This window comes from Tauraco erythrolophus, chromosome 4 (assembly GCF_009769465.1).
Source record: "Tauraco erythrolophus isolate bTauEry1 chromosome 4, bTauEry1.pri, whole genome shotgun sequence".
Lineage (NCBI taxonomy): Eukaryota > Metazoa > Chordata > Aves > Musophagiformes > Musophagidae > Tauraco > Tauraco erythrolophus.
In genome coordinates this window covers 59,164,448-59,177,475 of record NC_141468.1, presented here as the reverse complement: position 1 = coordinate 59,177,475, position 13,028 = coordinate 59,164,448, and the positions used below count along the sequence as shown (strand labels likewise).

Sequence of the window (13,028 nt, the reverse complement as noted above, 5' to 3'; positions counted from 1 at the left end):
TTAGGAAGATGGGATACAGGATATTTTCTAATAACCACAACTGCTCATAGCTATAGAAGCTGTCACGGATCAGAAAAAAAAAAAAGCAATTATTGAGAATATTAGAAGTGATTCCAGTGTGGAGTCTGGCAAACATTAAAGTAGGTTTTTGAGGAGTACACTGTGAATAGGAAGGACCAATTAAAATAATTCCTCATATAAATGTGTCTTTGACCCATCAAATCTTAGTGCAGGGTGCGTAGAGGACTCTGCAGCCTGTGAAATCGTAGGATTTTAAAAGTGTGAGTCTGGGCAATTCTTAATACTGTTTGCATTCACTGTGTTCCTGCAGCACAAACGGAACAAAATACTTAAAATTATTCTGAAAGACTTGGCTTGAGTTGTAGTTTCTAGATCAGTTTGAAGCTTGCAGAAGTGTTGGAGCCTTTTTTGCTTCGTTCAGTTTACAGGGATGGCAGTGGGCTTGGAAGCTTATTTCATGTTTCTCTTTGCATTTGTATGTCAGTTGTTATTGGTACCTGCAGGAATCAGTCCCTTTCCAAAGCAGCCTATTTTAGCAGCTTGAAAACTGCAATGAAGTCTGTAGTCAGCAGAGCCCCTGGAGTTTTTTCACTACATCTAAGAGATTCTTGAGAAATAATTGACAAGAAAAGCCTTATTACCATTAAGCTTCAGTATACAGGAGTCTGCAGTTCTAATGGGGAAAAAAATCCAGGGAAAACAAGTGACTGAAAAATCAGTATGCTTACTTTCAGCAGCTTTTTTTAGCCTCTTTCTCTCCTGCTGGGAAGGAAAAAAAAAGAAACTTCATAAGATCATACAGTCTATGCCGGCTGGTTTCAGCTAAACTTAACCTTTGGAGACTTTTGTTTCTTACTTATTAATAGATGGCTGAATAGCAGACCAAGCATCCAAATCTATAAATGAAGAAAAATCTATAGAATTAACACATCGCTGGAATAGAATTTTTATTCATACCTTTCCTAGCATTCCTGCAGAAACTTGGTGTGCTTGCACCTTGAAGCAGAATTCTTTAACTCTGGTCATTATAAATCTATTTTCCTTTTGGTGACCAGGATGGAAGGTGAAAAGCTTAATTTACAATTTATTTTGAACAATATTTGTTGGAATCTGCACATTTAGTGTTGTCTTCAGCTGACAGTTGTTTTATAACTGAAAAATTTGAGGATTTTGATTGTTTGGGGTTTTTTTTTTTTGCTTTAATTGATTAAGAAGAAACTTAACCTCCTTCTGAAGAGCTGTTTCAGCTTGTCAAGTATCAATTTCCTATTTAAACGGGTCAAGATTTGAGGCAGGAAGAGAAGATGTATAGGATATTTAGCTCTAAAAAGCTATACTTTGCACCCTATCAAGGGGATGAGGTAGGGGTGTCTGGGTTCTAGTTTTTTAACCTTCCTGGAACCCTTGTAAAGGGTAGTGTGTAATGTCAGGGCAAAAGTAAAATGTTTTTCACTTAGAAGAATCCTGTGAGGAAGCTGGTTAAATTTTAAGGGATTAAACTTCAAATATTTAGCTATAATTATTGCTGCAGAATTAATTTGATAAACAGATGTAAAATTCTGTTTAAGTGAATACAGAGATTTATAGCTTCTCAAAGCAAGACAAGTTCACTATTTATTTCTAGAAACAGCAGCTTTAGTTGCTAATGTATCACTGCAATTTAGTTGGTATGATTATGTGCCATATTTTAAATATTGATCAAACAATATATCTAAAGTTGGGTGTCAAGATAACACTTTTTAGCCATTTCAGCATTGAGAGCAAATGTGGAGGCATCATGGAAATGGAAAATACTATATTCTGAAAATACTTCTGTTTTGTTTTAGTCATGGTGCTATAATTGTTTTGAAGGGCACAAGAGAAATAGTGCCTTTCCATATCTGTAGTGAATTCCAGCTGCAGAGCTGTACATTTAGCACTTTTCACTGCTTAAATTCTTGTTCTCCTTTGTACATAGGCTTCCAACCCAAGGAGACAACAGTTTTTTTTTTTTTTTTTTTTTTTTTTTTTGTAGAGACAGAGCATATATTTTGGCGGCAGCATAAATATATCCAAACCCTGGTATTTTTTTATACGTAGTGCCGTCAACACACTTCTGAAAGGAGTTCCTAAGGCTTTATAGATGTTGTCATTTCAAAGAATTTCGTGTCTGTATATGATATGCTGCATTATAGTTCAGGACTGAAGTTTTCTGATGCTGCTACTAGAGTTATATATTTATAATTGTTTCTGAAAAGTCATGTCTTAAGAACTGGTTGATGTGACATTTGGTTATTATAGTGTGGGCAAACTGAAAGACAAACCTCGTTCCTCTTTCAAAATATTGTAGTTCAGACTACTTTTGATTAGCCTGTTTAGTCATGTGGGAAAACATAAAACAAGATAGAGACTCTGGAGTAATTTCAGGTACCCAAGAGAAGATACATTAATAAAACACGAGGTAATCTTTAAAGGCAGAACAAATCAAACCGAGAGTTAGACAGTATGGAAAATGTGTGCTGATAGACCTGGAGAGAAACTACTGAGGGCAGTCCTGTTACAAACCACAGGTAGTAAGCATGAGAGCTGAGTACTGTTCCTTTCAGTGCTACAGTTTGTGTCTGGATTTAATTGAATGGATGCTTGTATATGTAAGGCAGAGAAAATTACCTAAAAGTACTTTAATACCAATAGGTGGAAAAACGCTTTAAATTACAAAGCATATGTATTAATAAAAACTTATGTTAAACTGAGACTTTTAGAAGTGAAATGTAGCCTTGGAATTCACTACTACAACAACAAAACCAAAACAGAGCATCAAGATACAACTGTGCTTTATTTCATGCCAGCAGGGGAGTGCTTATCTTTTTAGGATGGTACTTTTGAGGCCTTAACTTCAGAGAATTTTGAATAGTAGGAGAGGTCAACAAATTTTGAGGTAGCTCAGATAAGAACAGTGAAACATAATCGAGGGAAGTAGTCTAGCAAAAAAAACACTTCAGCTTTTTTGCATTTATTTTTGTAGATACATTCTCCACAAATAAATAAGCAGTTGTTGAATTTGTGTTGGAAAAACATTATTTTGACACTGAGGTCCATCATAGTTGAATGTGCTTTGAACAGGATAGCTACTTCAGCAACTAAGTGGCAGAAAGTCATGAATATTTTTAAATGAAGGTGGCCATTCTTTTAACTTCTTAAAGAGTATAGAAGACTCCACTGTGCATGTTTAAATTATGAAATAAGGGGAGGTGCTCATCTTTCCCAGTGTTCTTATTAGATGCAGAGTTAGGGTTTGCTGAAGTACAGATGCGGGTATAACAGCTGAAGCCAAAAACTGATTTGAACTTGAGCTGAATGTTGTCTCATTTTCTGAATCAGAGAACAAGTATTTTATTTTTTTTTAGAAAAATAAAACAATGGAAAATTACTTCTAGTATTCTTAGTATTTTTTTTCCTTTTTTAAACACAGCATTTGTTAAACAGCACAATCATAAGCTACTGTCCATCTATACTTTCATAGTGGCTGTTGGGCCCAGCCACCATATACATGAGAACATGCAAAACTTCAGCTGCAGTGAGACTGTTGGAATCTACTATTTTTTTTTTTTAAGCATGTACATGCTGTAGCCTTTTTAGATTTTGAACTTTTGGGGCTAGTTGACCTATATGAAAACAGGAAAGGTTAAATAGATGTTTCTGTTAATGCTACTTAACCATTAATTAGAGTTGAGCTCAATTGTTGAGCACATGTGCGCTCGGTGGTAAATTTACACAGATGTGTTGTCATCATGGTTCAGTCTACATTTGTGAAGTTGGTTATACCTGAGCCATCCAGTTCTCTTCTTAGTGTCCTGTGTCACTTAAACCTTCCTTAAAATAAGTCTTCTGTGTTTCTTCCACTTTTTCCCCCCTGCTTTAAATTTTACCATTTGTAGTAGAAGACACTGTAACTTAATGTTAGAGTTGTAATGTAGCAGCATTCGTGTTCTTGTTGCTGCTTCTGTATTAGCATTTATATTTTTAATTGTATATAATTTCAGTTAAGCTATCATACTAGATTCAGAGTCTGATTTAAAACACATGGTTCTAATTCTGTGTTGATACTCTAGTTATACTTGTCTACTAAACAGCTTTCTTTGGCACAAGGGTGACTACTACTGAGAACTTCATCAGCAAAAGTGAGACTGATATATTTTGATACATCACTTTGCCAGCTAAATATACAGCATGTTTATGCTCAGCCTTTTGCTGAACAATTCATAAGGAGGATGATTTGATCACAACATACAAGTGAATTTTGGTATTTTAATACTTGGAAATTCTAATCTGGTAACTCTTGCTGGATTTTTTCCAGGCTATTTTGCCTTTTACTGGAGAGAGTTTGAGGACAATAAAAATGAAAATGGATGCCTTCTATATACAGGGGAGGGTGGAAGGAACCACAGCTTAGCTAACATCCTTTTGTAGCTTATTCGTATGTGCATGAAAACCTGGTTGTCCTGCAAAACAGAAACCAGTAATTAGATAGCTTGATCTCTGTGTGAATTTAAAAAAAAAAAAGTTTTCTTTTATTTCTAGTCAGGACTATATAAATAAACCTTTGATATTCTATTAGGCTTTACTTGGGTACTATTAGTGTTATTACCCCACTGTTTTATTCAAGGAAGCTTCTATGGTAAAGACTTAAAAAAAAAAAAAATCTTTAAAAAAAAAGTAAAAAAATTTAAAGCTGGTTAAAAAAAAGAGTGCATGGAAATAGAGGATATCCTATTTAGGTTATGCATATGTCATTCTATATCTAGCTCTGTTCTTCTTTGTGGCTGTGATTACAAGTTCATGTGCACTGGTTGGAATTTAAATGTTGACTAGGTTCAAATTACCTGTAAAAATACTTGGTTAACCTGAAATAAAACCCCCAAAGCTTTTTCTCTGTAAAAGGCTGCTCCAGCTGATGCTACAGAAGTCAGATATAGCAATATTAATGGAAATTTTAAGCCTTGTGTTACAGAGTCAAATTTTTTTTCCTTTGCAGACAGTGTTCAGATTATCTGCTTGATACATCTCAACCAGACCGCACAATGCTGCAAGAGAAAGTGGACAAGGCATTAGGGTTATTTTTGTTTTATTTTGTCTTTACCTGTGTCTTGTAATCTTATTCAGAGCACATCTAGATTAGCCTGGCAGGAATGCTTGCTAACCAATATACTCGCGTTGCTGTAACATTCATGACTATTTCATCTGATGGAAACACACTGGTGGTAGTTTGATGCAGGAAGCTAGAAACAAAATCTCACTGGGTAAAGATTTAATCTTATTAAGTTGTTTAGATGTACTAGTGATGATACTTCTCTAACTTTCTAGGGTGCAATCAGCAAATATGTTTTGAAAACCACTGAATGACAGTGGTAATTAAGTTTTAGTAAGTGACCTGGGATGGGAGAATCCTTGCATGTAGGTAATTTTTCAGCAGTTTGAACCAGTTTAGTCCTCCTTGTGTGAAAGCTATCTGAATTTGCATTTAACCGCCTCGTGTTTGCATGGTAGCTATTCTGGAACGGCTGTTTCTGATGAAGTCCTTGAGTGACTGTTTTTATCACAAAATAACACAGTATTCTGAATTAATTTACTCTGCTGTGTTGTTAATTTGGAGACAGTTTTGCTTTACATTTACCACTTTCTACAAATAAATTCTATGTCCTGATACAGAAAAACTGTAAGAAGTGTGTTGTTCACAGATTTTAGGTAAAACAAAATGAAAAAGGTAAAAGCAGCTGGAGGCTAAATTTTGAGAGTCTAGGATTTACACCGGCAGCTTAGCGTACTGTAAAGCTACAGTTGCTTAGTTCTTTAAGCTAGCTCTCTGTGGTTAGGCTGCGAATAACGAAACAGGTTAAGTTTTGGAAAGTCAGACTGTCTTGATAAAGTTTTGGGGACAAGGTTTTTCCCTAAGAGTGGATTTAAAAGCAGCATATACTGTTTTAAAGGTGATGAGCTGTATTTGCATGATGGGATCATTGGAGTTCAGGACAAGCTGAGGTTAGCTAGTGTCAGTCTCCATTACATTCTGCTTCAGTCTAGATAATGTGAAGTGAAACTCTTCTACAATAGACTTGCAAGTATATGTTCAGCTTAAGTTTATGTGACTTCCCTTGATCTTTTTCTTAAGAAAAATTTATCTTTTACATGTTTCCGTTAGTGCTAAGTAACTTGGTTTAGCTGAAATCCTTTTTCACCTTGATGTTCCTAGGTCATTTTTCTATTGTTAAAGTAGTATTCTGAAGTATTAGTTTTTGTAATCGTTTGAGCTTGAGCTGAAGGCCACACAGAAAGTCCGTGGCAGAGCCATACTTGAACTCAGAAGTTCCTGGCTTGTGGCCTGGAGCTGAAGCCAGTCATACACAGCTGTATTGAATTGTGAATAGAATGATGCTTTCTTTCTTCTTTATGGGAACAAAGCTGATTTAACAAAAATTATAATGTGGGTAAGAAGATGGAATTGTGTATTTCACCTTTCTCAAAATTTCAAATGCTAAAAGTTCTGTTCTGTGTTACAGCCTGCATTCAGCGGTTGTGGATTTCCACTTACCAAGAGTATGGTTAATGTAGCTGGATCATAAATCGTAACAAATTGTAGTGCAGTGTCTTGAGGTCAGTCTAAGGGCTTTTGCTGAGGGTAGAGGAATTCAGGGTTTAAAAGCTGCTCTGCATACTACCTTGAGAAATATTAACATTATGGAGGGGGAAAAAATCCCTGAAAAGTTACATGATTTTCTTTGATATTTTAAAATAGAAGTGAAAGCCTAGTTCAAAGGCAATCTTCCTGAAGTAACTGTTTATTAAACTGAAATTCACATTCTATATTTAACACTTGTGGGGTTTTAATGAGGCTTTAAACATTGCTACCCTTCAGTGTAGTATGAAAGAAGAGAAAACCTGCTGTAAATTCGCTGACTAGTATTTTCTTCCTTCCTGTAGTAAAATCTCAGCTTTGAGTAGCTTTTATTGAAAGTATGGATAGTTTTGATTATTTTAGGAGTTTCTTATAGGGAGGAGGTTTTGATCTAAAATATTATTATAGAATAAACATCACCATTGCGGGTTATTTTTCTGTACTGTTAAAAATCTTGGCAGGGATTAGTAAATCCGTTTTCACTGTAAAAGAGACTTTCTTTTCCAGGCAAAATGTCATTAGTTCTAAGCCCTAGCAGCAAAGTAGGGTTTGGGTTTTTTCCCTCAGGTATGTTTTCTTTATTTGTGTGCCATTTCTTGCTAACTGAGGCCCTATGCAAGTGTATAGTAAGGATATTTTCCAAAATTACTAACATGGAAGGTAGCTAAAGAAAACACTAAAAAAACACAAACCAACCAAACAAAAAACACCTCAGTGTTTTGCCAGGAAGTAATTTTCATTTTGTCTGTTGAGAAAAACAACAATGTTAAATAGTTCCAAAAATAAATCCAAATATTGAAAGCTTATAAAATATTTCACTTCTGAGGGGTTAAAGCACTTGAGCCCTCCTTTGTCTTCTCCCTCCATCTGCAACAGTTCCACACACCACCCCCCCCCCCCCCCCCCGTATCTCCTGGTGTGTGCAGTGTGACACTATCTCACTATTCAGAAAGAATTGTTACTGAGTGGTGGTGTGCACTTTGAGGCTGCATCTAAAACTTCATTGATAGTTACTGAAAATCAGAAGAATTTTGAGCATTACATTGGTCTACTTTTTAACTCACTCTCCTTTTTTATGAACCCTGCTAACTGAGCCAGACAGAAAATGCTTTCTGCATTTCCCTTTCGGTTTCAGCTGTTTGAGTGTTTATAAGTCCTGGTTCCCTTTAGCTGTGGCCTCAGATGATGTTTAAACCGACCGGATGTCTGTCAGGTTTGTTGCACAAGCTTGCACCACTAGGGAGATTGACATTGTTGTGGCATGTATGGTTTTTTCATATGCTTTTAGAAAGAGCATAAGAAAAAGTTGGTGACTCTTACTTGGTTCACTTCCCCATTTAAGTCATCCACATACAAATTACACTTAACTGAGTACCATAAGTCTGGCTGGCACTTCCAGCGTTAGAGGATGGATTTGATGAAAGCTAAAGGTCTGGTCCTTCACCTGAAATTTTGAATTCTAAATGCTTATGTGATTGAATTCTGTATCACTTTTTGCCATAAGGTCATGCTAATGTTTTCGCTAGGTAGCGTTGACCACTTTTTCAGTGCAGAGGCCTCGTAGAAAGATAGATGCTTTTCACTGGCTGTGCACGGAAGCATCAATAAGCTGACAAATTAGATTTGAGGTTCTAGTGTTTAAAGGGCTTTTCTTTCAGCAGGAAATAGTCTCGCACATCAGCTTATGCATTTTAACCTTCAACTTTTTATAGCAGTGGAGAGGTGACCTGTCTTTGTGCAGAGCTACCTTCCTTAAAGAGGATAGAGAGGTTTAACTGAATAGATTAGAAGTGCAGTTTTTTGTGGAACAGTGAATATCTTGCGTTTCTGGCATATATTATACCCTATTTTTGCATAGTGTCTAAAAAATTAAACTGCTCTGTTCCACACTTTTACAAAATTCATTGGTGGTAAATAGGAAGAGGTAGGTGTTAATTAAAGGTAGGAGGAGTCTTCAGATCCACTGTCAGCAGTGGGAAAAATTATTTTTATCTCTGGAAACATGCAGAACTTAGTGTGAATCTATATGCCGAATGCTTTAAATGGTCTTGATGTGTCTATTTTCTCTGTTAGGACTGGTGTTGAAAAAGTGCATATTTTTGACCACTTAGAAGTAAAAAAAAAAATCTGTTACTCTTATTATAATCTGTCAGGTTTGTGTGGGTTTTTTTGTGTTTTATGACATCATTGCTGAACATGAGAAATGTGTTGTTTTCATTAAAAGTAAGCTATTAATCTTACATAATGCAACAAGGCAAAAATTACCTGAAAGTAGCAAACTTGGGTTGAGAATTTAACACGACAAATCAGCTTAGTCTTAGAACTTTAGAAGGGACATAAATGGCAAATTTCACTTTACATCACTATCGTTTTCACCTCAGTTTTTTCCTTTCTGAGTTTTCATTTTTGTTTTCAGTGTACCATTGTGGTGATGCTGTTTTGTAACCTCTTAGGTGGCAGTTGAGTGGTTTCCTCCTTTTAGATTCTTTTCTGGATTACCTCTTGCTTTACAATTTATTTCACTCTTCCATAGCAGATATGTTGAAGCAACTTTCTGGTGTGAATGTCCATGTTGTGAAGGAATCTAAGCTTTCTGGAATACGTATATTACAGAGCTGACTTAGTTTACCAGAGACAATTCTTCTTTGACAGTAATATATAGTTAATTTAAAAATATTTCTGTCTTTTTGAGTATGAATGGACTCGATCTTGAGTAGATTTTTCAAGTGAGACATGTATCTGATCTTTAGATATTTTATTTACTATTTTTAAAATTTTCTAAGTTTTCTTGAGCCACTCTATTAAAAAGCAAGAAATATTAAGTGAGATTGCAGTTAGAAATTGATCTAGTACTGCATCTGTGAATGACATAAGCAGCAAGTAGAATTCATCACTTAAGCTGTAAATTACCATTCCTGGAAAGAGACAAGGAATGATAACCCTCAATCAAGGTTTCAAAAATCTTGTCTCCTGCACTCAGTACAAATAGGAAAAGCTCTCAGATGAGTGACTGCTGAGATTGGGCAGACATCAATTCCACAGAAATAGCAGCATAGTTGAAAGAAATTCTTTCCTTGGTGGGCGACTATCCTTAGTTTACACAAATGCCTGAGGATACAGCGAACGCTTTTCACTTAAACTTTCTAATGTCTTTGCTGAAGAAATAAGGAAATGATTGTTTACGTAGCAATTAGTAATTTCATGTCTAGACTAGGTGGTTTAATCTATGCTTTGTTTCCAGAAGGCATGAAATAAAGTTACTTTTTTTTTTTTAAATGCAGCTAGGGAATGGTGCACAGTATCAGAATTATAAAAATGGATTAATTAAAATTTGATGGCCGGGCCCGAAGAGTGGTGGTAAATGGGACTAAATCTGACTGGAGGTCAGTCACCAGTGGGGTTTCCCAGGGCTCAGTGCTGGGTCCAGTTCTGTTTAACGTTAATCTTTATCAATGACCTGGATGAGGGGATCGAATGTACCCTCAGTAAATTTGCTGACGACACCAAGCTGGGAGGCTGTGTCGATCCGCTTGAAGGTAGGGAGGCCCTTCAGAGGGATTTGAACAGACTGGATCGTTGGGCTGAGGCCAATGGCATGAGCTTTAATAAGGCCAAGTGCAGAGTCCTTCACTTGGGGTATAAAAACCCCAAGCATCGCTATAGGCTCGGGGAAGAGTGGCTGGAGAGCTGCCTGGCGGAGAAGGACCTGGGGGTGTTGGTTGGCTACCGGCTTGATATGAGCCAGCAGTGTGCCCAGGTGGCCAAAAAGGCCAATGGGATACTGGCGTGTATCAAGAATAGTGTGACCAACAGGAATAGGGAAGTGATCCTGCCCCTGTACTCGGCACTGGTGAGGCTGCACCTGGAATATTGTGTCCAGTTTTGGGTCCCTCGCTTTAAGAGAGATATTGAGCTCCTGGAGCGGGTCCAAAGAAGGGTGACTAAACTGGTCAAGGGGCTGGAAAATAAAACTTGTGGGGAGCGGCTGAGGGAGTTGGGGCTGTTTAGCCTAGAGAAGAGGAGACTGAGGGGAGACCTGATTACAGCCTACAAATACTTGAGAAGGGATGGTGGGGAGGTAGGGGAAGGGCTCTTTACATTAGTGATGGGTGACAGAACAAGAGGAAATGGGTGTAAGCTTAGTCAGGGGAGGTACAGGTTGGATGTTAGGAAGTATTTCTTCTCTGAAAGGGTTGTCAGCCACTGGAATAGGCTGCCCAGGGAGGTGGTTGAGTCCCCATCCCTGAATGTGTTTAAGAAAAGGGTGGATGAACTACTTAGGGATATGGTTTAATGGGGGATTAGGGACGGTTGGACTGGATGATCTCTAAGGTCTTTTCCAACCTAGAAATCTGTGAAATCTATGAAATGAAAAACAGTTTATCAGATTATTAAATGTGAGACGTGGCAATCATCACTGCCTATGAATGGGCTATTTTCTAGAGCTTCTTTTGTTTCTACCTCTTAACTATTGTAACTAGTTAATTTTAAATAGGCTGTTAAACCAATATTGTATGGCCTGCAGAATGCTGTTCTCTATGCCTTTACATTCATTTTGGAAAAAAGAAAAGACGTTTCTACGTTTTTGAAGTTACCACTGTATGGATGTCTCGGGTCATCTGCACAGATTACAGGTAAAATGCACTACTGTGTTTAGTGAAGGCTTGTGTTTTCTCATTTAAATCAGTGTGATTTAGGGTTGATGGTACTTTATTGTAATTCAGTGTCCACTACTAGTGATGGTTTTGTTCCATAGGTTCTAGTAACTTTCTGCTTTGGTTCTTATTTTTATCAAAAACATACAAATAAGCTAGTATTTCTAGTGTTAACCATGCATTAACCTAATTTATCCTCAGTGTGGTCTCATTTTAAATGTGTTTATCGTTAGGCAGTTGCAGTTTTCAGTGACCTTACAAAGCTCTTGACTGAACTTCTAATATTATTCCTGATAATGCTTCCTACGAAGAACTGACAACTGTCTCTACCTTTCCAAACATAGCTTGCCAAAAACGAAGTTAAAAATATTAAAAACCAAATGATACCACCCCATGTCTTAAAAAAAAAAAACACAACCAAAAAAAACCAAACCAAAACCACAACAAGAACCCCACCATACAAACAAAAAGTAGTATTGAGATATTTGCGTAGAAATTCTTGGTTTTCTCTGTCACATCAGTTAATGGAAGGAAGTAATTAAAAACAGGAGGAGAAGCTAGAAATTAGAGTTTGAGATGTCGCAAACTTTCAAATAGTGAGGTGCTTTTACTGTTCTGAATAAGCATTATGTGCCAATACATGACATGAAATGTAGACATGTGCTTGTAGATATGAAAAAAAGAGGGTGAGGTTTTTTCTCTGCTATACGTGGAAACTGATTTTTATTTGCTTTCTGAAGAACGTTGTACATGTTTTCCTAGGAGATTCCTAAAACAGAGGGAATTTTCCTTGACACATATTCAGTCATGTCATAAAGCATAGACCTGTGATATAATATGCTTAGAAATTTAATGTTGGCCTTTGGAATTATTGTTTAAGAATTTGTTCTTCATGAGGGAAGAAGGGTGCATAGCTGACGTCAAATCACGTATTCCGCAATTAATTATTCTTCAAAAACACAGCAGCAATTTTAAGTCTTTGAAATTTAGGGAAGTGTATAGCAATGCATCTTCTACTTACTATTATGTGTTGACTGTCTGTGTTTTCCCGCTGCTGTGTTTGACAGTATCTTGGGCAAATAGCAAACCACTGGGTTCCAGAGAATGCTGGTGTGATACTGTTAATTGAGAACAGTGGTCAGCATTCCATATGAATGAAGAATTCACAATTGCAGGTAGGCAAAAATAATGTTCAAGATAATGTTTGTAGATGCTACATGCCTTGGTGAGAGTATTCGGTTCTTTCTGCCATTTTGAGATCTTAAGTAATAATTTTCTTGGAATGCCAGATCAAAATGATCTTTATGACCTCAAATGATTATATGAGGAGACAAGTTTGGAGAGGCTTTGAATTTTTTGGCTGCTTAAGTAACTTCATGAGAAAGGATTATTAGTTTCTTGTAGTTCAAAACAAGTTATGTCTTGCACTTGTACTGTGGTGGTGTTTTTGTTTTTCCTGTTTTCCGCGCACAGTTTCTTTACAATTCTCTAGTTTTCATTCTGTGTGCCAATGAATAATTTCAGCCTACATCTTAATTAGTCGCATGAGTCATGACATAAGTATTGAATAGTGATGTTTTGAATAATAATTTATCGATCTCACTTTTGAATGGAAAATGACTAATGAAAGAGATGGCCAGGTGGTTGCAGTAAGAAGGGTGAGAAGCACGCGTCTGGCAAATGAACACTTTAGTACCAGG

General features: G+C 36.7%; 1 protein-coding gene across 10 annotated transcripts in view; it reads left to right on the top strand.

Annotated features, from left to right (window-relative positions):
• The window catches only part of TNRC6B (trinucleotide repeat containing adaptor 6B), a 115,964-nt gene that overhangs the window by 37,720 nt on the left and 65,216 nt on the right, over positions 1-13,028 (top strand). The window contains exon 1 of one of the 10 annotated variants that reach the window (XM_086611050.1): positions 5,067-5,113. The exons of the other annotated variants lie outside the window; for them this stretch is intronic. Coding sequence (XP_086467176.1) covers positions 5,082-5,113 — 32 coding nt within the window. The 5' untranslated portion in view covers positions 5,067-5,081. Of the gene's footprint in view, positions 1-5,066; positions 5,114-13,028 lie in introns of those variants that run through there. 10 annotated transcript variants of the gene reach the window in all.